Source organism: Catharus ustulatus, chromosome 1 (assembly GCF_009819885.2).
Source record: "Catharus ustulatus isolate bCatUst1 chromosome 1, bCatUst1.pri.v2, whole genome shotgun sequence".
NCBI classification, from domain to species: Eukaryota; Metazoa; Chordata; class Aves; order Passeriformes; family Turdidae; genus Catharus; species Catharus ustulatus.
Window position 1 is genome coordinate 122,824,782 of NC_046221.1, and position 26,153 is coordinate 122,850,934.

A 26,153-nucleotide genomic window follows, 5' to 3' on the forward strand; every position below is an offset into this window, starting at 1 on the left:
CTGAAGTGCTGGATTAAGGTGGCAGTGAATCTCTAGCTAATGGGTGTTCATTAGTTCATAAAGTCAATTGGGGGTCTTTTATTGGGAGGGTACAATCTGAAACAATTTAACAAGTTCATAGCTGCAGTATCTAAACTGTTTCTTCAGAAAAGCTGGAAACTGGGCACAGAGGAATTGTCCAAGCTTGAAATGCACTGATGGTGATGGAAGTGGCATTTTTTTTCTGCTAGGGAGCAAAATATTAGCCTAGCCACAAAGCCTTGAAGACAAGTTACAGATAAACTATAGCAAAGTTTTAAGATTAATAAAAAAATTATTTGAGGAGACTAACTTTTGAATAGAGGACTGAAGTATGAATGCATTTGCTTTTGGAAGGGATTGGGGTTTTCTTTACCAACTCTTCAACTGGAAGTGGACTATTTGTGTTAGGTATGATTTGATACTGGGGGAATTAATACATGTTGACACATTGCCTCTGATCTAACTGCAGTAAATAGTACAAACTTTTATTTATCTTTTCGCACAAAATAAGGAGTGTGGTACTAAACAATTCTGAGGGCAGGTTTAGTCTGCAGGTCAGTTTTGGTGTTAAGCTTAACAGATGTTAGCCTCAGAGGAGGTTGGAGAATCTTTCAGCTTGCTGATGTTCTTTCAAGGAACATATCAGCTTTAATCATGAGCCTTGCACAAAGTGTATCCTAGTCTCTATTTTTAGTTTGTGCCCTGTAGTAGGTAGACTTTCTATGTTTGGGAGTACTGAAATAGCTGCTTGAAATATAAACAGATTTTCTTCATGTAACAGAATATATCAGGTGGTTTGATTATGAGTTCCCTTTCTCTTGACAGTCCTTCCACATTTTGTGTGTCTGTCATATAGTTCAAATTCTCTGGCTAACATCAGTTTTCAGATATTTGTGAGGTCTTGGCAGCAGTTAGGCTGGCTGAATAAGAGCTTGAGTACTTTAGGGAAGCATGACTTGTTATCGTCTTTTCCTCTTTAGGCCTGCCAAATATATGGCGCCTTATATGTCACTCATGCATTTGGCAGCCCTGTCACCTCAGACTGATAGGCTCTGGGGAACAGCTTCACTTCAGCAGGGTGCTTGTAGTGCCAGTTCTTTGCTTGGCATACAGCTAGCCGAAATCTGGGAACAGAGCAGAAATTTAATCTAGTAAGATGAGGAGGTGAACCTAGAAGCAACATAATGAGGGATGTAGTAGTGGAGCCTGGGAAACTGCTTGAAAAGGAAGGAAGAAAGATTTTAGCTTTTATATTTTTCATATATTTGTAATCTTGCAGTTCTTTAGTGTATAACTGAACTCACTATAGAGTGTTAGCTGTTGTTTTCCCATTTTGGTCAGACAAAACAATTCTTCTGTACATCTGGGAATCAAGGACACCTTATTGTCTCAGGCCCTGAAAATGTAAACAGAAGCAATTGGGATGGGGGCAAACTTGAGGTAAATGACTTCATTACCTGAAGCTGTAATTGGCAGTTTAACCCTAAATATACAAATGGACCAAACTTTCAAAAGTGTGAAAACCCGTGACCCATCATCCATTTTTGGGTGTAGCCCCTGGGGGGAGCTTCATCTGCCTGAAATGTACCTGAAGGCCCTTCAATAAGTATACCTACTTTTTTTTCTCCTTGATTTTTGTCTGGCTGCTGTTTTTTAGGTAGTCCCTAAAGGCATCAGAAGAGGCTGGAAATGCCTCCTTAAACTGTGAGGGCATGTGTGTGTTTTGGCCAGGTTCTCCCAATTGCCCAAACAGATTTGGAAGGACAGATAAATCAAGTACATGATGAATGCCTCTGTGGGGTGAGATGGGTGGGTTGAATTTAACTAATAAATGCCCTAATGGTTGTATTAAAAGTCCAGAAAATGTGTAGATTAAATAAACCATTGTAAACATTCGAGCTGTTTTGCCCACTGCCCATAGGACATGCCCTTACTGTAAACCTGATCAACTTTTCTTCCTTCTTTGAGAGCAAACTTGCCATCAAATTGTTTGTGTTTTTTCAAATTCACTATTTTTTTCTGGCATGTATTTTGATGGAATAGGGTAAACACCCTTTTAATTTTTATTATGGGGTTGTGTGCAGAAACTAAACATTTAGGATGATTGCTGGATTTAAATCAGCAGCTCTATAACCACATTTCAAGATCAGGTAAAACCTTCAGTGTTTACATGTGGAGTGCTCCAAGGGCCTTCCCCTGGCTTCACAGTCAGCTTCAGAAAGAGCAATGTCATTCACCTGCTTCCTCCTGGCTGCCTTCCCACCTCCATTCTTTCAATTTCTTTGCATACAGTTGACAGTTGTTGCAAATTATTTGGTTGCTAAGGAGCACAGTGGTCTGTGGCCAACGGCTTTTATTTGGCTCCAATATCCTGTTGGGGAACTTTCCCCAAAAGTCATTCCACAGGAAGCAGCACTGCACCCTCAAAAATTCTAAGCAAGCTTTTGGAGAGACATTTGGAGTATTTCAACTCAGGTTATAATTGAAATCCTCGAGTACAAGTCTAGACAATGACCAATTTTAGCAAAACTTCAGCTAGCAGATCAGTTGTTTTGTTTTTTGTTTTTTTGAATAATGGATATAGATTAATGAAAACTTGGTAACCTTCAAATACATCCACTATCTCTAGCCATTTGTCAGATCTTAATTACTGCAATAATAGCCTCAATTTATACTTGATTTACTGTTAATGATCTCAAAATTGCTTTTAAAAATGGTATAAAAAGCTGAGTTTTTCCACTGAAGAAGTTACTTTTGCTTATTTGGAACACACTTTTTTTCCCCTCCGTTATAAAACTTGATCTTTAATTGGCTAGAATTTTGGAAGTAGTTCTTTCTACAAAGACAGGTGGATTTTTATTAATACAGTAATAAATATTGTCGAAGGTGTCTCTTTGCATGCTCACTCAATAGATTATTTTATTGATTGTAGGTTTAATTTCTTCTAACTGGCTCCAGCAATCTGTCAGTGGTAGAGTGTTAAAATAACTGTGACTCTTCAATTTCCTGCTTGCATTCAAAGGGGTGTGTTTCTCCCTCTAATCAAGAGCTACTAAGTGGTTTGGAAAAGTTTGTTGCAAATACCTCCCAGACACTTGGACAGTTACCTTCCTTCTAGAAAGCTCTTTCAAGCAGCAGGAAAATTGGCTAAAAGCAGGTGGTGAAAGAAATTATTTTCCTACAGCCTTGGCTGAACTTAAAACTTACGTTCTTGCTTTCATAATACTTTGCATTCTTCTTTCTGATGTGTGCTAATAATATAATCTTTTGTAAAATCTGTTCAGGTGTAGAATTTGGGGCTCGAATGATAACTATTGATGGAAAACAGATAAAGCTTCAGATATGGGATACGGTAAGTAAAGAATTGTAAAAATTTTTTAAACGTATTGCTCCACTAGCTTTTCCTTTATTCTGGCTAAGCTCTCTATCATCAGCATTCAATGTACATAGTGTATGTTGTCTTGAAGCTTTCTTTGATTTCTATGGAGTTAAAAGTTTGCTGATGTTTCCTTCTTTTGGTGTGATGCATTCTTTGGCGTTTGCACTATGACTTCCTCAACACTGTGTCAGTTTTATAAGGCTAGAATTCCTGCTGCCTCACTATTGGTGAAAGTCTTCTACATTACCAAGGATTTGCATTTTTCTAAACAGTCTTTCTTCGAGCATTCATGCAAGATTTGGTAAATACAAAATCCTGTTGTGAAGTTGTGATGTGTTTGCTGCCTTTCATCAAGAGTTCTCTAGAAGAAATGTTTGCATTTCCAAGGTAAAAGAAAACACATGGCTTACTTTTCATAGAAGACCTAAGAAAACAAGTTCAAGACAGTAAATATTTCAGTCAAGAAGAGACTGGTAAATGCTTTAACTTTCAAAACACCTTCCAAAATTCAGACTTTAACTTTTAAAGGGGTTCAGGTTAAGAACATATATTGGCTATTCTTGTCTTGTCTATCACTTTACTATAAAACAGTCAGCATTGCTGTCTACACTTCTGATGAAGCAGGTTTATCCTGGTAGCTATATCTTTTAAATATGTTTGACTGTTCCCTAAGACAGAGTTGCCTCTTTCCTTTTCTAAAAGCATTTTAGGATACTTTTAGAAGCTGACAGGTATATGATCCCTAGCCTCATGTATCTATTATTTTTGGTACAGCAAATCAGTGAAGGGACATACATTCGTATATGCATGCCAACATATGGGCATGTGTATAAAAAAATGTAAATAAGTATAATAAGTTTAAGTATAAATAAATTTAATATTAACTTCTTAGGTAAGACCTTACTTCTTCCTTTACAAGTTTTTTATTTGACGTGGCATCTAACACTTGTGCCTCCTTGGAGGTTTTCAGAAGAAGGCATAGAACGATATGGTCAGCTTTCTTTCAGGCTTTTTTTTGCCCTGGGCATTTTTACTATTATAGTTGTGTATTGCAGACTACCAAGGTGACTGAGAATTTCTAAATTCAGTAAGCAAGCAAATCTGCATAAAAAGTAGCTTTGTAATCAAACCTTTAGTACATAGTGTGACTTTGTGACTACATACCTATATTGGTCCTTGTTTTCTAAAATTGGGGCAGATTGTCTGTAGGCAAAAGTACTAATTTTACTACTGTCTTTCACTGGCTTTGGAACTGATTCTGTTAATCTCCTTAGATACGAGTGAACTTCAGCTGTGTTTCTGTACATCATGCTTTTCCTGGTGCCTCTGACTCAGTGCCTCTTTGCAGTCTGGTTGTTGTCTTGAATGCATTCACTTGTCCAGCCGAAATGGCAACCCAAGTGCTTTTGACTATAATTTATAAACTCTATTTGAGCAGGGATTTTTTTTTCTCATTAGCTTCTTAAATATATCATACATAAATTAAAAATATTAATGGAAAGCTTTTGTACACTGAGTAATTGTATGCTGGTGTTGTACTTAATAATTTATAAATTGTATACAATGAATGACAGTATACTGGCCAGAGTTAAAAGTTTAACTGTGTGCAGTCTGATTTTTAAAACACAGGATATTTCTGTTCTAATCCAGTCTTGGTTTGTCAGCATATGTGAATTCCACTGTATCATTTCTGATCTTGAGTGCAAAGGTTTTGAAGGTATAGCAGAAATAAGAAACATGATGAGGTAATTCTCAAGAGGTATTTTACTTATGAGTGTTAAGGTACACAAATATCTGTAATGACCAAGGTCACTGTACTCTGTCTGCATTGAGCATTTTTTTGTTTTCTGTTAGACAAAACTGGTACCTGTTAGTTGTGCTATCTCTATATTTATTAAGCTGTAACAACTTCTGTTTGAGAAGGTTCATTTTACACCTGTTGCTAAGGAAACACATGAACTATTTATGTTTTCGGCTTACTGAGTCATGGCACTAGCCGTTCTCTTATTTGGTACTAGCCTTATACACCTGTTTTTAATCCATCACTAAACAGGATGCATCCTGAGCAGAGGCATAAGAAGTGGAGAACTTAATAAAATTTGGTTGGATTGCTGGACAGTGAACTTGTTTACTTAAGAGAATCAAACATTAAAATTCAGGTTTTTCTGGCCAGATACTTCTGTGCAAGAGTGCTCATTTTGTGTTGTCCTCAGTAGCTCACTGCAGTCCTGAGGAAAGGCGTTGTAGTAATGGGAACATATGGAAGCTGCAGCATACTTCACTGCAGGAGTATGTTGCACCTTACAGAGACAGCTGAAGCTAACACTGTTGCATGTCTATGAGATTCATTTGTGGGTCCTCCTTGTATGATAACTCAAGAATATTTTACTTTTTTCATTGTCATCCTAGTTTGGATTAGGAGCATATTACAGAATTTAATTCTATTTACTGTGGTCTGTTTTCCATGTGATAGTACATGAACTGAATTCCTTTTCAATGAGGCCAAACTGGAAGATATGCTTAAGGAATGCATGTGTGCCTACTAGAATTGTAGTCCAGTGTTTGGTCCTGTGAGCTGGTAGCCTAGTAAAGCTATTCTGATGCAAAAACACACCTAACCCCAGCCCCCTCCCCCTAAAAAACCCCACAAACAAAAATCTACATTCCATGAAAGATACTCAGTGTGGCCGTTGCATTCTTAATGTTATGTGTTGCAGTCTCAGCTCTACTGCTATTCATGTCTGCACAAGCAGATAGTGTCCTCTTGTTCTCTCCCAGCTGCAGGCTGTTCTGGTTCTCCCCACTACTGGGCTCTGCAAGCTTGCTGCTGTGTGTGCTGTGGCATGCCCAGGTGTTTAGCTCTGTGGGTCTTTGGGTTTCATTATTCCTTTTTGGTGTTTTTAGGTTCTGTAGAGAGGAGGTATTGGACCAAATTGTGTGTCTTTAGTATCTAGATTATTTATTTTCTTGCATCTTTAGTCTTAGTATGGCTTCCAATAGTTGGATGGACTGAGAAATACTTTTGTCCAAACTGCTCAGCTGGTTATTGCTTATCATAATAAGTTAAGCAACTCTTTCGTGGAAGTGGGGTATTTGAGCTAGTGTCAGCTGCACATGTAACTTTAGAGAACTGGAAGTGGTTTTACAGCAGCTAGTAAGGATTAACTGACTGTTCTGGAAGCTGCTAAGCTTTCTGAGTTTAAATAAGCTGTGTAGGTAAGGTTGGTTGTCTTGTGGCAGCAGCGTAGCACTAAGGAATATTAAAATTGCTTCTCCTCAGAGAAAGTTCATTGTTATAGAGAGATAACTGGGCTTGTTACCAGGCTGAGTCAGTGGCCTTGGTTTTGTTGTTGAGGGGGATGTTCTGTATTGCGTTGACTGTTACTAACAAGTCATTGTTGATGAGGAAAAATAAGCAGTAATTGAAAGAGGATATTTCTGTCAGATACTGCAGTAGGAGAGATCTGGGATGACACTAAGTAATGCTGATGTTCTCTAAATTGGTATGAAAATGAACTTTTCCTGTGCACTTTAATCACTATATTTTTAGTATCTGTTTCAGCTTTTTCATGCAAATCCATGATTTAAAAGCATTCATTCATTTTTATGTTTATATGTAGCACCTTACTCTTCCTCAGACTAAATATCTGAAATAATTGGTTTTTATAAACTAATTTCAAGTAATTTCTTGATTTCCATACAAGTGTGCTTTCTAATTGAATTGATAATGTTTTCTAGTAGCTGAGAGCTTATATAAAAAAGCGTGTTTGTGGAAGACTGGAGGCATAATTGCTAAAGGATATTTCACTTTCAGATATTCTGGATATACTAATTCTTCTTGGAAATTAAAATATTTTTGTTTTCAATTGGTTTGGATCTATTAGAACCAAAAAGTTCTCTTCATTCATTAAATGAATATCCAACCCAGTGACTGACAATTGCTAGGATTTAGGGTTCACCCCCAAGAGCTAATTACCAATTGTTTATTTCGTGATGTTTTCTACTTTCTTTGGTAGTCAGAGCATACTCGTATGTTTGTGGGCGGTTGGTGTATTCTTTCACTACATTGTACGAATTTGACACTTACCGTGGTACCTGCATGCATATTGCAGCATCTCATGGCCCTCTGTTACACTGCTGTGAAGTAACAGAACTTACAGAGGAGCTACTTTAGTTTCTGAAACTAGTCTGATCATCAGTCACAGATTGTTTGCTACCACGTGGGGGGATTAACTTATTTCTGGATCCATGGATTGAAGGGTGAGGCAGGGAGATTTGTCTGTTTAATAGTTATTCCTGTTGCTGTTTGTTTAATACGACCATCATCTGAACTTGCATGCTAGTAGCTTAAGTTATTGTTCACACCCATGCTGTTGCTTTAGGAAACTAAGGCAACTTGATACAGCTTCTAGCTTAGTGTTCATAAACCTTTGTCATGCTTAAATGTATTTGGTTATTGAAATACTATAGTATTGGCATGTTCTTTTCTGAATTGTTTTTTGATTTCTTGGTAGTTTATCCATGCTTTCCAAGACCTCTGCAAGAGCAAGCTCTTGCTTAGGATAAGACCGTAAATGGGAGGAGTATGAATCATGTTTTTGCACAGTAGAACTCATTTTAGTGGAGGTTGCTACTTAAAACCTAAAGGTTTCAGATACAGGTTTTTTCAAGTTACAAATATAAGTGTATTTCTGAGAATGGAAGGCTAAAAGCTTCGTTTTTGTGATTTGTTGGGAATTGCTTTAGATATCTAAGTGGCATTTATTCAACACCAGCAGAAGAGAAGGCAGATGTACAAATTATATGTATTTAGACATATGTACAGTTTCACCCTTGGGGATCTTTAGTCCTCTGGAGGTTTCAGTTCTTACTGCATACTGACAGGGTTATTTTCAAACAACATATAACTTAGCTAAATCCATCGCATAAATTCAGAGACTTTCATACATTGTGATAGATTCTTCTGCATAAACATTTTTAGTTTTGTTTTTGTTTGGGAATGTCTTTGCTGGAAACAGCAGGGGTTATTTATTTTCTTCTATGCCTGTTTGTCCTACATGCTAGTAAACCACCCTATTTTTTTTTTCTGGATTGGAGACATGATTGCAAGATTAATGCATTTGTATAAACAAGTTGACATGTGATTAAGAGGCTGTTAATATATTTTTAACTTTCAAAACAGTATTTAAAGGTATGTATTGCTCCTCTTTCTTTCTGGAACATTTTATTCCAGGGATCAACTTTGTGGAGTAGTTCCCAGCTGGCAGCTGTCGCAGGTGGTGTCACACTTGAAAGTTGGTTATTTCTTAGATGTCTTTTTAGTCTTCTTTGTAACTTAGGAAAGTGTAAACAGGTAAGTAATAATTCCCAACGTGAATGAGATGTTCTGTCACCAGTTTTGAACATACCACATGTGTATGCGTGTTTTCAGAGTGAGGGAATCTAGAGCTAGTAGCTAGGTGTGTTGCAGTTCTCATATTGCTTGTGGATGTGTACTATAACATTGCATCCCAATAAAAACTATTACTCAGCTTGGATGCTGAGGGCCTGCTGGGACATTCGCAGATAACTCGGTCCTTAAAGAAAATTTACAAATTTACGGCATTGAGCATAGAGAATTCAGCAAAATTAATGAACTGGTTTCTAGGGAGATGCACTGTTGTGGGTGCTGTTTTTTAACTACTTTCTTGTCCTGCATTATGTCTCTTTTCGTGTTTTCCCTTACTTTATAGATTCAAAAATACTCAGTTAAGGGACTTGCAAGTAACTCTTGCTGTAAACAAAGACTTGCCTGTGTATTTTGCATCTGATGCAACTATACCACATACGTGGAAATGACACCAAGATTTCCTGTCGGAATAGTAACACTGGGAGTATTTTTTAACATATGCCAGGGATACTGTGTCTCTGATAATATAGTTGCATATCTTAAATGTTCCTGAAAACTCTAGTGCATGTCCTAAATCTCCATGTATCTCAGTGACCTGAGGTGATTGATAATGCTTTGTGTTGTGCTTACATTGTTATTTTCAGATTGTGTTTTGGTTTCTATACTGAACTATGCTTTGAAAACTACAGTAAATTCACGAATACAAGCCGCACTGAGTATAAGCCGCATCTCTGGGTGTTGGCAAATATTTCGGTTTTTGTCCATAAATAAGCCGCACCCGAATATAAGCCGCTCTGTCGTTCGCAGCGAGGACCCGCGTGCAATTAGTAACAGAACCGCGGGAGGGTGGGGTTTATTGGCTGAGCTAAGACTGTGCAGGCTCGGCCCGCTAGGGGCTGCTGACGGGGCCAGGTGGCCCAGCCCGGTGCTGCCGCTCGGGGCCGGCCACCGCTGCCACTGGGCTCGGGGCCACCCACCGCTGCCACTGGGCTTGGTCACCCCGGGCCGGTGCTGCCCCGCGGTGGCAGGCAGGGACAGAGCTTCCCCCACTCCTATGGCAGCGGCGGCGGGCGGGGACGGAGCTTTCCCGCGCCCGTGGTGCCGGCGGCGGGCGCGGACAAAGCACCCCACCTCTTCCCCGAGCCGCGGCAATGGCTGCGCGGGGCTCCCGTCGGCTCCCCGAGCCGCGGCAATGGCGGCGCCCCCCCCCCCCCCTCCTCCCCGGACCGGGGCAATGGCGGCGCCCCCCCCACCCCGTCCTCCCCGAGCCGCAGCAATGGCGGCGCAGGGCCCCCATCGGCTCCCCGGGCCGCGGCAATGGCGGCGCGCCCCCCCACCCGTCCTCCCCTGGGCTGCGGCAGAGGAGGGAAGAGAGCTCTCCCGCCTCTCTCCCCGCCCCCCGTGCTGCCTGCAGGGAGCCAGGGCAACACAGTAACACTGTAACAATCGCGGAATACCGGCTTTTACTGGCAGGTGCTCGACTCGGCGCCCTGACTGGCACGTCTGGGGTTGTAAATGTCAGAAAATTATTCACAGATTAGCCGCCCCCGACTATTAGCCAGACTTCCGGGTTTCCACCAAAATTTTTATCAAATTGCTGCGGCTTATATTTGTGAAATTACTGTACATGGGATATATGTCTGTTCAGTTGAAGCAGGAATGAAGATTTTGAAGACCTATGACTTCTAGAACTATGTCTATATAGACAAGTCTCTCCTATCAGAAAGTTTGTTTCTGTGAACCATTATGGTATGAATTGTAAAAACTTACAGAGTAGAAAACAGAAAAAAAATTATTTAGCACTTAAAACATTGCTTGTTTATCAGAGGCTCACATTTTTTTATGATTAGTGAACTACTCATGTCAGACCTAGCACCTGTTTCTCTGCAGAGAGAGGAGGCATGTTCAGACCTGCTCAGTGTGCAGTTACAGGTTCCTGCAGGCAGCCATGTCTGAGCTGGAGTTTCTGTGTATGAAGAAGCTGTTACCAGAAACATCCTCCATCTTCCCATTTCCACTGCAATGTAACTGTGACAGTGGGTATAACCTGGGATTGTCTTGGAGCAAGAGTTTGCATTACCTGTACTGGATGCAATATGGCCTTGGCAAGCACTCTGTTTAACATTTGTCTCCTGACTATTGCCCCTGCTATTCCTGATACCACAGCCCCCTGCCTCCTGCACCATCTGGGTGTGACACTCAGCAATCTGCTTTGAGTGGCCCTGCTTGAGCCCGAGAGGTTGGAACAGGGGACCTCCAGAGGTCCCTTTCTCACTTCGACTGTTCTGTGGAAAAAGGGTTTTTAAGATGAAAGAGATATGAACAAGTAAGTGCTGGATTTTGCAGAAACATGAAAGGGATGGTAATGACAAAATTATACTTAAGATTAAGGGTCTTTCTCTGGTATTAAAGCTTATTTTATACTGAGCTTCTATACTGCTGCTTCTATCTAGCTGCTTGTTACAAGGAGCAACAAACTTGGGTAGGTCCTGTTTTGTAAGACAGATAAAGTACAATTATAGCACACTCATGGTTTTTAAAGGCAGTTTTGTCTAATAGCCTACATTTTCTTTTGGTTTTGACTTCCTTTAACTTTAGAAATAGCGTGTTCCCCTTGAAAAGAAGGGAAGTGGACAGAGAAAATTGTCAGGTGAAGAAGTAAAGTAGAAATGGTGCTTAAAAAAAGCCATGGAATATATTCTACATGCCTAACCCTATGTTTGGCTTTCTATATTGAATCTATGTTGACGTTCTATATCTCGTTTAGAATGATACTGTTAAAGTAGCCAGTAAATTTTATATATGAGGTGTTTTTATTATATAATACACTTTTATGTTATAGATAGAATAAACATTAGTATCATGGAGCTTCTTTACAGAAACTCAGTTTTCTTTTGCTTAGAATGAAAGGGAATTGTGTTTGTGTTGTCCATTGGTATATGTAAGCATAAATGAATTATTCCTATATGGAATAATATTATTATAATTATATTATAATAATTATGATATTATATGATCCTTCACCAAAGAAGGTACTGTTTTTCACACTTTCCTTAAGGAAGCAATGTTACTTCACCATTGTCAATTGAGACGCAGTTATTACAGTACTTTCAGGATTTATGCATTCAACTTTTGAAAGTAAGTGATTCTATTAAGAATTCACAGTTCATACATTGTAGTAAGATCTGTTAGAACCTCTGACAGTATTGCTTTGACCATGACTGATTTACTCAGAGAGATGAACAATTTCAGATGTCAGGGTGGAGTTTATGAAGGTGTAACAGGTAATCTTGATGTGTTAGGTGAAGTACAGGTCATGTATGATTTCAGGCAATGTATGGAGTCTCCTGGTGACATCCAGTTGTCTGTTTAGCAGGGAAATGTTCCATTTATCTACCATCCACTTGAGCTAGTCACCACACCAATAAAAAGTGGTAAAGCTTACTTGAATTTCTGTGTAGGAAATCAGGTATTGCACTAAAAACTGTTGGTTATTTGTTTTTTACTATTTCTCAGTGTATTCTACTGTTTGTCTGTATTTAATTACCAAAGTTTACATGTAGATGTTACCAAAGTTTACATGAAGATGTTTGGACTCTTGGCCAAGAGCCTATGTGAGTGTATTCTAATGGTGTTGAAACTGTTAAGTGTGTTGTACTGGATTTTATAACTGTTTCCCCTGGAATGGCTAAGATAAAATGTTTTCTTAAATAGAAGTTACTATTTATTCTGGAGGATAAGGATGCTTTCTGAACACATCTAAACTTCTTGTGTCACTGTTCTTGCTGAGTGACAGTACCTATATCAAGTTCTCTTTGAATTCAAGAACATCTGGTATTAAGTACAATAACTGTGAGAAGGAAAAGTTATCCATATATTAATTTTGTAGGCTGAAGGGTTCCTTGTATTTGATAAATATTTCATTCTTGTGTTTAATGTTTTTACATCAGAACAATTTCCTGTAGTTCTACAGACTTACTGCACATAGGGTTTTTTTCAGCATTAGTATTTCTTAAATATGTTCTGTGTTATCTTTGAATTATGCTGAAGCATCTGTTATTGCTAAATATTAGAAGTAAATATTTCTTCTAACAAGTGTCAAGTGCTAGATAGCTCTTCTGCAAAACATGAGCATGAGGAGCTCAAGATCTGCAACCATGAATATTTATTTTTCAGGACTGTATTCTTTTGAGCATGTTCTTCAGGCACTGAGATTTTTACAGAATACTTTTCTGTGAGAACCATCTAATTTATGTAGACTCTCTGAAGTTTTTCACAGTGTATATGAAGATGACTCTTGCATCCTGTAGCTGCTTTGACAAGCATTATTTATCAAGTACAGAGGAAATTGATTAACTGTGAGGCGGAATTGTGTAAAATTGAATTCACAACCATTTTCTGTTTTTTCTTAATAAAATGATTACTGAAAGAATTCAGTCTGAAGACTGTTGAAAGCTGGCTGCAGTTTATGATATAACGGATAAAATCTGCATCCTTGGCCTTCCAACAACCTTTACACCAGCAGATGGTGGGCGTAAAGATGTCATTCATCATTTATTTACAATGGACTTTATTTATTCTAGTGTCAACAGCTGCCCCAGGGAGCGGGTTATTGAATTCAAATGTGAAGCTCTGGGTTATTTGCTTCCTTTCAAATTTGTCTTCAGAGCTTAGTTGCTAGGAGTCCATTCTGTGCTCTAATAATGATTCATGTATTGTGAAGCCATTCAGTAAATTGGGTTGTCAGGGATTGCCAAAAAAGGTTTAGAGGTCTTGTTCCGATTTTTTTTTTTTCTTTTTTAACAACACTGTGCTATAGTTGGTGTCTTCTCCCTGTGTGCTCCTGCTACTGTTGGAGACTTTGTCCCCTTTCTGGTTTCCCATCCATACTCTTCCTTATGTCCATCTCTCAAAAGTAGAATTCTATGATCCTGTGATTCTAAGTTCATAGTTTTCGGGAACAAAAAATAAATATTAGATACGAAGTAATGAAACTTTGTGTTCTACAGGCAGGGCAGGAGTCCTTCCGTTCCATCACAAGATCATACTACAGAGGAGCTGCAGGGGCTTTGTTAGTGTATGACATTACAAGGTGAGAATACTAACTGGATTACAATGATATGTCTTGGTAGAATTCTACTATGGTGTCCTCATCTAGTTTGGCTTTTTGTATAGATACTGGTAATGTAACATTGTGTCAACTTTCTTTTAGTACTCTAAGTCAAGATACAGCGTGTGTTATCTGTATGTGTCCAATTTTCTCTGTATGCATAAAATCTCAGAAAGAATGAATAAAAATGTTTTTATAGACTATTGACAATCAATCTCTGGATTACCTTTATTGAGAAATACCTGAAAATATTTAATTAATTCTTTTCTAGTGTTTTATTATCATTAGGGATATTTTTTCTTTAATTATAGCAGATTACTTTTAGTGAAATACTGTTCCATAAAGGAACGAAATAGTAAAACATAGCAGTCTGGTTACATAAAGAATACAGGGAAACTTCTAGCATTGCTGTGTTTATGAGGTTTGAAAAATACAGGTCTTAATCTGATACTTTTTTAGTAGCTGTTTAGAAGCTGCTAAAGTTTCCCTACTGTATTAAAGTATCTGTATACAGTTTATCTGTAAAATTGTGGGTACTCTGGCTGGTTTACAAAAAATATTGAGGCTCCAAAGTCCTGTTAAGTTGTGTGCCTCCTTTTGTGGCTCTTGGCTCTCGCTGTTGCATTGAGCAACCACTTGTACTAGAGATTTCCTAGATACTTTTCCTTATGTTCCCTTTTCCTGTTGAAATATCATGAATTAACTGATTTCTAGTAAATGAATCTTTGATTCATAAATAAAATATGATATCTTAAAACCTTTCTACAAGCATGGGATTTATTACTTAGTTTACACCTACTGTATAAACTGTAATGTGTCACATTCATGTACCTCACTTTAAAAGATTTTACCGCTGAATTTATTACTCAGCTTATAAACTTGCATAAAAATTATCAGCCATTTTCTGCTTTCAGTAAAACATATTACTGTATTTGAGTATGTGTTTATTTGTACTGGTGTTTGGCTTGGTTGAAGCTGATGGGTACTTTTAAAATTCTGTTCAGTTTTTATACGTGTATAAAATTACAGATTCTTACAGCTCTAAGAATCCTGTTTACTCTTTGTAGCAAACATGTTTTCAATTACTTTTTAGGCAGAGTTCATTAACACTCCTTGTTTGCTAAATTTTTGTTCGCCCATTCTCCCTCTCACAAAGGGATTACTAACTTTTATCCCTAGAGCATATGCACTAATAAATGAGTTGGTTGTTCAAGTAGAAAAGTGGACTAACAGGGGAAAGATTTCTTAAAATACTGCTTTTAATGTTCATTCTCTTCTGTGCTTAGGAGGGACACTTTCAACCACTTGACAACTTGGTTAGAAGATGCTCGTCAGCATTCCAATTCCAACATGGTTATAATGCTTATTGGAAACAAAAGGTAAATTTTTATTAGCTGTTATTTTGTAAGAGGGAAAGAATTAACTTCTCTATATTTCAGTTTTTGGGTTTTTTATGTTTGTAGGCAATAATGTTAACTTTAAATTTCCTTCTGTCACTGTAAATAGTTCTGTGGTGAGCCTAAAACCTTTCCTGTTCTACCTAGAATGATACAATGTGCAGCACATGGATCAACTATGTTAAAGGAGCCCATAGTACAGGACACACATCAAAAACTTCTCTCAAATGTAAGAAGTGCCTACCTCAATGATTGAAGCATTTCTGATTTACAAACCTCTTCCATATTCTGTACCTTTTAGCTAGGATTGGGGTCAGAGAATGCTTTTTCACCATTTCCTGGTAAATTCAGTGGGAGATAAAAATATAACTAAAAGCTGTGGAAGTATTGCTCAATTTGTAATCAATTCCTTACTTGTTCTTCGCGTCAGCTACACTGTCTAAAATTATGAAATTATTCCCTGTTGATGCTGAGACTTTGTAGTGAAAGTCTTAATAAAAATACATCAGTGAACATATTATCTGTAATTCTTCTAGTTCTTGATCCAGTGAATTATGGCATCATAGCTAGACTTTTTTTGCTGGATGCAGAATTTTTTCAAAATATCAAAACCATCACCTCAGAATTTAATAACCCATTAATTATGGGCCTTGTGTAATTGACTTGAACTTGTCTCCATGCCTCAGCGATTCTTGAAGGTAAAGATACCAGTTGAAATAACAATGTATATGCATGCCCCTGAGCAGCCAGATAATTTCTTACATGCTACTGAGAAGCAGCTCTGTGATAGTGAATCTGGATTTGCTATTTGGGCCTGTTGAACTCTTATGTTCTTCTTCTTCCCCCTCTTCTCCCTTCTGTTTTCCCCCACTGCTCCACAACCCTCTCCTCCTCCTGAAAACCCTGCTACATATTAAGTCATTGTGAAGTTTGTAAACTTTTTTTTACATTATCTGGTAAATGACTAACAACTTTCTTTTTAATTGAGGAATGTGTCAAACATAACCTTGACAAATTAATATACAAAAATGTACGCTTGTTTTATTAAATGAAACTTTAGTAAACCTGTGATGGCCCTGACCAACTGTTTTTCTACTTGTGTGAGTAAAAATACAACACTGAGAGAACAGTAAACTGTACTATTTATTTGAGATATGTTTGCATACTTAATTGACATCTATAACTTTCTGATTATTCTCAACTGTTAAACTAAATGTTCATGTCTTGCATTCTGCTGATGCAGATTACTTTGCTACTTGCAGCTAGCCCAGTAATTCCCAGTTACAACTAGGTTTTATTCAAACAATAAATACACTTAAAATGTGCACAGTAAATTGTTACAGATTAAGGTGCCACATGAACAGGAAGTCTTAAAAGTTTTAAGCTTTTTAAAGGCTATTATTTTCGAGAAGAGCAGGAAGAAAACTCCTTCAATTTTACTGCATTATTCTGAAAATTCTTGTGGTGGGGTATATTACTAGAGATGGGTGGAAGGAAGAACATGTATGCTAGCATAATAGTTTTGAAGGAATGAATACTGCTCTTATGACTCCCAAAAGTGCACTTGACATGAGTTTGTGGTACTGACTTATTGGTAGATTTGAAGAGTGTTGAGAATTTAATTTGAAATATAATGGCTGTTTGTTGAAAACATTACAAATACTAGTGTTAAAACATTACAAATACTGTACTTAATCTTCTTTCCAGAACAAAGCATAGCTATATTGATCTAGTAAGACCAAATGCTTCGAATTATTGGAATGGAGAGAGGAAGACAACTGTGGTTAGTAGAAGCAGTTAAAGATCTTTAAGAATATGTTTAGGTATCAGTATTGAGTTTTGATTGGGCTGTCATTGCAGTTTTTGATACAACTGCATTATTTCAAGTAAAAAGTTATTTGTTTATGTTTTGTCATGGAGATAACACTGAAGTGAATCAAGGTTTTAAATAAGGCATTTCTGAGAGTAGCATGGTAGTAGCAAATAAAGACATTGCTCAGGTTGAAAAAGATAATGTCAGCTAATACTGGGAGTGTTTAAATATAATGAACATCAACTTCAAAATTGTTTTGAGAAGATATTTCTTGTATCCTTATCTTCAAGTTTTTAAAAATATTTAAATGATGTACTGAATTGTATTGACTCTCTAATTCATCTAAGCTAGCATTTAGTTAAAAATTACAAAAATCTGCTTTGCTGCAAAATAGATGCCACAGTGAGTATTACATATTTTTAATATATGTATAATTATAAAGTTGGCAAGAACTGAAGTCTAGTATGATACTTTTTATTTGTATGACTGCACATTAAATATATCTATTTGTATACTGTTTTGTTAAAAAATTGTGTCCAAGAAAATATTTATACATGTACAACTTTGAAAATTAATTGAAATATATATTTTACTCATACATCAATAATAAATGCATCATTTTTATTGATCATTATGTGATGTATTTACAAAGAAGGACAAACTGTGAATTCCTTGTTCTTAAAGAATCTTTTAAAAGTAAGGGTAAAATACTTGTGTCTCTGTGACTTAGAGAAATAGATTTGTCTCTAGTTGTGCAGTCCAAGAGGGTTTTTCTCTTCTTTTTTTGGGTAGTATTTAACTTTGAATTAAATTGCTTGGAAATCAGGAAGCAAAAACTTGCCCAACAGTAATTTCAATTTCTTTTGCTGCTGAAGGGTCAGGAGTTTCACAACCTAGATGCTAACTTACTGGGAGAGAACACCTAATGTAGCATAAGCATGTGAAGATTAAGCTTTATATGGACATGTTCAACCATGTAATTTAAATTTTGGGTTTTTTTCTTCTATCGTAGTGATTTAGAATCTAGACGAGAAGTTAAGAAAGAGGAGGGTGAAGCATTTGCACGAGAGCACGGACTTATCTTTATGGAGACATCTGCCAAAACTGCTTCCAATGTAGAGGAGGTAACTTTGCTGAACACTGACTTTTTACTAAAACAGTTGATGTAAATTGCACTTATTTGTGTGGATACTATTCCTCTAGATTTTGGTTTCCTTAGCCTCAATTAAGTTCTGTTCATATTATGAGAAAAACAATGTCTATGTTGTAATTAGTTACACAGCACTAATTATATTGTTGAGACTTCCTAATTAATGTACTTGGGGGGTTTTTTTGAAGTATTTGATTAGAGAAATGGCTAGCTTCTGCCTGCCTTGAAATCTAAGAAGCAAGAATAGATTTGCTAGTGCAAAGTGAGCCAAGCTATTGGTATTCTTGGCAGATGTCACTGTGACCTGTTCTTAAGGCTCCTGGTATATCACGAGCTCTTCCAAGCAATCTCTTGCAGTACTTTGGTATTCATACAGTCATCATCTTTCCTCTCTACTACTTAGTAGGGATTTTCTTCAATTTACACACAGCTTCTATTTTCTGTCCTCTACAGAGCTGATGAAGAGGTCATTGTCTTGATTACTGTAGTCTGCTATATATTTGAATAAGTTTTTCTAATTTTGCTACTTTAAAGAACTTAGGTCTTTTCAAGTTTGGCTTATAGGTCACATTTCTGGACACATAGGAGTTCTTGCATCTGTCACCTTGGTTTACTGCATTCCTTTCTTTAAGGGTAGTCATGGTGGGCTGAGCTCTGCTGCAACTGAATACCCACCAAGTTACTCACTCAGTGCCTCTGTCCAGCAGAATGGGTCAAAGAACCAGATTGAACCATAGCAAAGGCCCTCTTTCAGGGCCTGGAGTAGTTTTAAAAATGATGGAAAGAGACCGGTGAAGAATGATAGAAAGGCAGTTGCTCACAACTTCCTACAAACAAATTGAATCTCAGCCAATGTCTTGAGAAACAGTGACTTTGACTACCTTTTGGGTTTTATTCTTGAGCATTATATCATGTATTATGAAATACCCCTCAGGCCAGTTCTGGTCAACTGTCCTGGCTGGTTTGTGTCCCCCATGATTTTGCCTGCCCTAAGCCTCAGGAGAGGGCAATGTAAGAAACAGAAAACCTTGACGCACAGCAGTAGCTAAAACATTGGTGTGTTATCAACACTATTTTAGTCATAAATCCAAAGCATAATGCAGACTGCTATAAAGAAAACTGTGTTGTAGCCAGACAAATACGGTGGTGTACCAAGAGCTCCAGCTGAGATTCTAGTGCTATGTACAGCAGAAAGGTTGCTTCACATGTTTTTCAAGCCCATACTTGTTTCATCCCCACTGATCTTTCTTTTTACAACATAGCTCAGCTTCTTGCACTACATAACCTACCCCTATTCTTTCCCAAAACTTTCCTAAATTCAAGTGGTGTGTGACCAGTGAGGTACTTTATTAGTAAAGTCTTTTAGCTATAAAATATTTGTTTTTTGAAAAGTTACAGTAAGCTACAGATGACTTTCACAGAATTCATTACTACCTGATTCTAACATTATCACCTCTTTTTGCATAAAAAAATGTTCTGAATGAATTGTCCAGTAAATGAATGTCCAGTATCTAATGTATCTCTGATTATCAGGAGGCCAACGAGCATTAAGTTCTTTGTCAAAAAGTTCGTGTAGAATCCTCTCCTTGTGATTATACAAGTGAGTGATATGTGTGTGTGTGTGTGTGTACTAGTTTTCTGATTCTGGTGGAAGAGCTTTAGAATGTAATCCTTTCCAGTGACAGTCAAGTACATTCCTCAAATGGTGTTCTCAGTAAACACAAAAAAAGTGGCACGACGTAGAACAGTTAACAGCTACAGAAGCAAAATCCTAACCTCTAGCAGTTTCTTTATATGAACAAATGAGCTTCTGTTGGTAATGTTTTTCTAAGCTGTTTTCCTGGTTTAAGCCTGATTTCCACCACTGTGGAATACCTTAGTAAATCAGTAGCTGGAGCAGTACACTGACCGTTTTTGTGCTTGGATCTTAAAACAGTTTAAAATTGTTCATTATATTCTTCAGGATTGTCTTATTACCTACATCTTGAATAGAAATGGATGATAAGGAGTGTAAAACATCCTGTTGGCTCTTTCTTTTGTGCAAGGCTGTTGGAGAAGTTTCCACCCTGTTTGCCTAATAGGTAATAGATGGTAGGGAGTGGGAAGTAGATGCAGACTCTTCCTTCATTGTTGCTTTGGAAACTTCTAAGAATTTGCTGTGACCACAGAGTTAAATCATCGTATTTCGTGTGAAATGGGATTGTGTAAAAGAGTTTCTGCATCACTGAGAGGATAGAATGATTACTGGAGGGAGGTTAGGCACAGGCTTATAATTTGACTGCAGTGTAAGGACAGTTAATGCTAGTCTCTTCAGCAGTATCATTTTTTTATTTAAACAGGAGGTTGCTGATTTCCTTTTAACCTCTGTCTAGAGCTGTAAAGGTAACCAACTATCAAAATACTAACTGACTTTTTGTACTTCCTTTTTTTTCTCCTCAGTGACTTCTAAGGTGGTTGTAGTTACAGCAGTGTACACTTTGTCATGCATGGCTGTGGGCTTTCTCACGGTAGAATCTTGTTAACTTTTAGAATCTTGGTTATCGTATTTGCTCTGCTGTGTTGAATTGTGGATGGGTGGTGTGCACTCTGAAATAGTGTTTGCAGACTTCAGTGTTGCTTTTTCTAAGACAACACCATGATGTCTATTGGGAGGCTTTTCGCTTGCACGTGTATAAGTCTGGGATCTGAACCCCAGGCAGGCTTGTTTTAATCATAACATCCATTACTTTCATTAAACCAACATGTAATACGTAAGAACTTTTTTGTTTTGTTTGCAAAAGACATTAGCAATTTTATCACATTAGTTTTATCATTGGTAGTTCAGCAGTAGAATATGGCTATTAATTGTGCTCTTACCTACAACCTGCAGTTCAGAGTTTGCTAAGAGCATACTGTTTGGGCAGAGGCAGAGTAGAATCACCAACATGATCCCCTGTAGCACATGGTGCTTAACTCCTTGTCCCTGGCATATCAGTGGTTTGACTCCATTTATGTGCACTGATTCTCAAGAAGTAAGGATACCTATTTGTATTTGGAAAGCTACAGTAACTTCATGCATTATTATTTTATTCTGGTCTGTTACTTTTAATAACTATTCATGATGTGACCAATCCTTAGCCAGAAAGTTTTCTGGATGCTGGTCAAAGCAGTGCTAGATAACATCACTGTTCAGAAGCTGACCTCACTTGAGTTGTGCCAGTGTATCACTGACTCTTAGTGTGGGAGTTGTTTTTAGTAAGTTGTTTCCCGTATGGAAGGGTGCCTATGCCAAACTTAAGAGCATTGTTTGTGTTATTCCAAGTTGTCTGCACACAAATAGAATGCAATCATGAATTCATTATTTAGGATTAAATCTGAGTAGACTCACGGTTTTAACTGAGCAATGATGCACTTCTGCTGCATGGAGCTCGGTGGTCATTCAATGGTTCTGTCTCAGTTGTAACTTCATGTTCTCTTCAGGCAGCTTCTTTCATACTTTTGCTTAAATGGATAACGAATATTCAAAGCCCCTGTAACTTCAACAGTGGGACAGTTAAGAGAAGGGAGATGGCCTTTGGTAATATTCTGAAGGGTGAAAGTGAAAATCTCATGGAAAGATTAGATTCCTAGAGGTATCTAAAGTTGAACTGATTTTTAGAGTGTGCTTTTTTTCCCCTTCCAGCCCTTCCTGAACACAGCTAATAGCTAGGAAGCAAACAGTTATTTGACATGGTAATATAGTAAGCAGGGATTTACTTAATAAAACTTGAAAGTCATAGGATATTAATAATTTTCATAGCAAGGTAATCTGACTAGCACTTATAAAAGATCAGGATTTCTACATCATGAGTCTTTTAACAAACCCAGTAAACACCCAAAGTTAGGGTTATCTTAATTTGTATCAAAACCAATGTTCTTTCAAGTTCCTGGAAATCAAAGTTGTGACGTTTCAGCTGTGCAAAGCTGAAGTTTTTTGCCAGTTTCTCCCATGAGAAAATGGGATTGAAGCTCATGTCAGGTCAAGTGAGGAAGGGAGAAGGGACAGACACCTGGCTGTAATGAAGATACACAGGCAAATCCTTGGATTGTGCCCCAGCTTCACAGTAAGGAATTCTGTCTCTGCCATGGTTCTTGGGGCTTCTGAGCATCTCACAGTATGATGAGAATAAAAGCTCTCTTAACTTTGTGTTTCAGGCTTTATAGAAGAGCATGAAATGTGTGATAATGCCTGCCTGACCTGTAGGTTCTTGGAGAAATGGATTCCTAGTTCTGGGGGAGGGTTATCTTTCTGGTTTTTTCTCTCAAGTATTGTGTCCTGTGTAACTGTTCAACAGTTACAGGACTTTTAAAGTCAATTTGAGCTGTGGTAATGTGCATTGGCTCAGTAAGTTTGTCAGAAAGATTGTGCCTCGATGGGGACAGAAGGAAATTGCTGTTGAGTTTTGCTTTGTGTCTTTGCACCTATACTTCAAATATAAGGTTACAAATGTGTTGGGGTGCTTTTTGGGGTGTGGGTTCATTATATAGCACCTTACTACTGCTTATAATTAACCCCTCTGCATCCCTTTTAGTGTGCTAGGCTTCTCCTGAAAGATCATTTAGCTCTAAAAAGCATTACCTTACTATGGGTGCTTAAAAGAGCTGCTCAGAGCTTTGGAATCTCATTTTACTAAGTAACCATCCAGCACCACTTACACACTGGGATAGTGAATGCTTTAGGCATAAATCCATTTGTTGTCTGCGTTGTTTGTGATTCCAAATGCATTCTTAAATAGTAGAGTAATCTAACTATATCATATCTTACTGCTAAAAGATAAGCTAGGAAGTTGGAGAGGAGGAGGCAATTCCAGGTTTTGGCTGGGTCACGTTTTAGAATTTGTGATATTTAACCTTTAAGCATTCCTCGTGTAATTAATTGTAAGAAAGAATCCAGGAAATAAGGGTTGCCCAATTTTTATTTCCACGCATTAAATTTAATTTTAACATTGCCACCAGAGGGCAGCATGTTCCACGAGCTGGCCGTGCTGAACGTGCTCTCGTACCTGATTTTAGGCAAAGATGAACTTGTAAAGTCTTGAGTTTTGAAAAGTACCGGTGATTCATTTACAAGTTTTTCCTGTTATACTCAGCTTATAGCAAAGTCCTCAGATCCTTGTCCTGCCATTAACTTTCTGAGAAAGACAAGTGACATTGTCATCTGCAAGTGAAAACTAAATGTAGCTGCTCTACTCCTCATGTTCTGGTGCCTCTAGCTTATTCGTGCATAGCTTCCATGAGACGGAGGTATCAGGAACTTACTCTCTTACGTGTTTCTTGTGTTGTTTTTATCAGTTACAGAATTCATTCTTCCTGGATTTGTCTCAAGGGTAGTAAAACTGTACTACTTGCTTATTTGTGTGATATAAATGTTGATTTAATTCTACATTCAGTGTTTGTAGGATTAATTTACCTTTAAATGCAGTATCTGTAGTGTTTGTTAGTTGCAGTTTTCAGTTGTTTGGGGGATTTTTTGGGGCAAGCATTGCTAGACATGACTTCTTGATGCAATATGATCTGGGAAACTCCTTATACAAATAATCTAAGTGATATTATACTGATATATTGTGATTTAAATCCTCTTTTGTTGGCTTTGCAGTAGGTGCAGGCATGAAACAACAAGCAGATCACATTTTGCAAGACACACTTTCCCATTTGTACAGTAATGCTCTTTTCCTCAAAGGGATATTGCTATTATTTGGGAACCTAGTTATAAGGAGCAAAAATTGAAAAACACTTTACATTTAAAAAAAGCACTGAATAACTTGTATGCAACTTTTTTTAGTGCTGTAGTACAGTTATATTCAGCAGTCTCATGCATAAAAGCATCAGTAAGTTGTGGTTTACAAAATGACCAAGAGTTAAACATTAAATGTAGATCTTTTCCTGGAGGTACATTGTTTTCTTGAATTTTCTCAAAATGTAGGCAAGCATTTTTGTATTTGGAAGTCTAATGTACTGATTTTGCAAAAGTCTCTCACTTCCTTTTATGAGTCATAGAGGTAGTGTGTACTGCCATCTTTCAGGTGGTTATGTATAAATGCAGGGTGAGTCTGGTACCGCCTCCCTTGGAGTGGTGAAAATGAACCTGGCCTGATTTGGGATGGGAAGGCATGAGTATCTTTGTCTAATGTTTTATTAGCAGCAGCGTTATGGGAACGTACAGTGTGACTGCAGTAGGCTTGGTAGGCAGCCAGCTGAGCCCTTGTGGGCTTGCTGGTGAGGTCTTGTGTGGAAGTGGCTGAACTGCACCTGGATCCAAGTTGGGTATGAGGTGCTACAGCTGTGTTCTTGCAGTCCCCTGCACCTGGTCTAATAAATCAGAACTGGATTTGAGGGGAAATCACTGTCTTTCTCCATCTATGGCTCAGTTAATCTGAAAATAGGATAAACTGCCTATAAATAATTAAGAGTTTATGGTATACTGCATGTTCCAAATAAGAGTTAGAACATGCAGTATTAAAAGAGATTTTTGGAAAACGTCAATTTACACCAAGTTCACCTTCTTGTCCTTGCTAATTGGGGCACTAGCATGCAATTCCAAAATGTGATGTGGTATTCTTGAAGCAGGTAGACAACTGTTTTTGTGATCTTCTCAGGTGATTGAGTCTGCTTATACTTGGAATCATAAGTTAACTTAAAATACATGGATGTGAGAAACAAATGGAAGTATCAAGGAATTCAAGTCTCTTTTCATGGCTGATGATTAGCAATTTTTTAGAATACATACAAAGAAGAGAATGTGAGGTAGATTTATTATATGCTAAGTTCTTATCATTTGTTTTCAAATAGGAATTACTTCTGTGGCCCAGTGCAAGCTAGCATTTGCTATGCAGAGTAACACTATGTGCTGTTTTAACACTAAATATGTTGTGCACTGGAATCACTGATGGAAATGGATAGTCAGATTATGACTTCAGTAGAACTGAAATGATAGAACTAAGATTAATGGAATATTTGCATTTTTCAAATCAACAGTTTCTTTGCCAACATGTTTAATGTACTGTACTGAACTCAGTATGCTCTTTTGCTTTATACAGTGCATGTGTAGTAATGGAAGGAATTTTGTGTCTGTGCAGTGCTGTTTTCCAGTGCATTTTACTGGGGTTTTTTTGTGAGGATAGATGCATTGCTACAATGACTGCTCTTGAGTGGAGTATCCAAAAGTTAATTTATTCTCAGTTGCAGTTAGTTAGTTTGGAGTCGTTAAAATTGTGTCTTGTTTCTCTAAAGTAATTTCTATAGATCTAATGTAGTTCTCATGAAATTAATTCTAAGAGTCTCAGTGTACTTAAACCAGCATCCTCTAAAACTGTTAGAAGTGCCAGTTGTTAAGTGCTTGTTTACATGAAGTTATCATAATGCTTTTTTAAGACTTCAAGTTCTGTTTAATGTCCTGCTGAAGTAGAAGTAAGGATCCTCACAGAATCCAGCTGTGTGAATTTTCAAAGTTGACTTATACCCTGCACATGTATGAGGCCATTACAATAATTAGTATGTTACCAGGAACAAAGATAAGTTTGAATATTTTTCCTTACATAGAAAACTTCAGATTCTGAGGAATTTGAATCAATTCGTAGTTGGCCAAAAGCCAATTTTTCTTCTCAACTCTAACACGTGTTTGAAAAACGAACTCGCTTCCTAAGTGCCTTGTGAATCTGCAATGATTAATTCTTCTCATTATTTTGCTGCAAATTCTCATGACCCTCTGTGATGATTCGATCACCCACTTAGAGTTTATGCATATTCATATCTCTCTGCTCCTGCTGCAGTCGTTCAAGTCTCCTTCACTGGCTGTGGTGTGTGCTTGGTGCAGTAATTGAGCTGCAGTAGATTGATTACTCTGGGGAGCTGTAAGGCCTTTAAAGGTGAAAACATA

At 37.6% G+C, this 26,153-nt stretch overlaps 1 protein-coding gene across 1 annotated transcript in view; it reads left to right on the forward strand.

Annotated features, from left to right (window-relative positions):
* The window catches only part of RAB2A (RAB2A, member RAS oncogene family), a 43,150-nt gene that overhangs the window by 12,160 nt on the left and 4,837 nt on the right, over nt 1-26,153 (forward strand). Inside the window, exons 3-6 of the mRNA XM_033058091.2 lie at nt 3,306-3,373; nt 13,799-13,881; nt 15,186-15,278; nt 18,122-18,233. Coding sequence (XP_032913982.1) covers nt 3,306-3,373; nt 13,799-13,881; nt 15,186-15,278; nt 18,122-18,233 — 356 coding nt within the window. The remainder of the gene's footprint in view (nt 1-3,305; nt 3,374-13,798; nt 13,882-15,185; nt 15,279-18,121; nt 18,234-26,153) is intronic.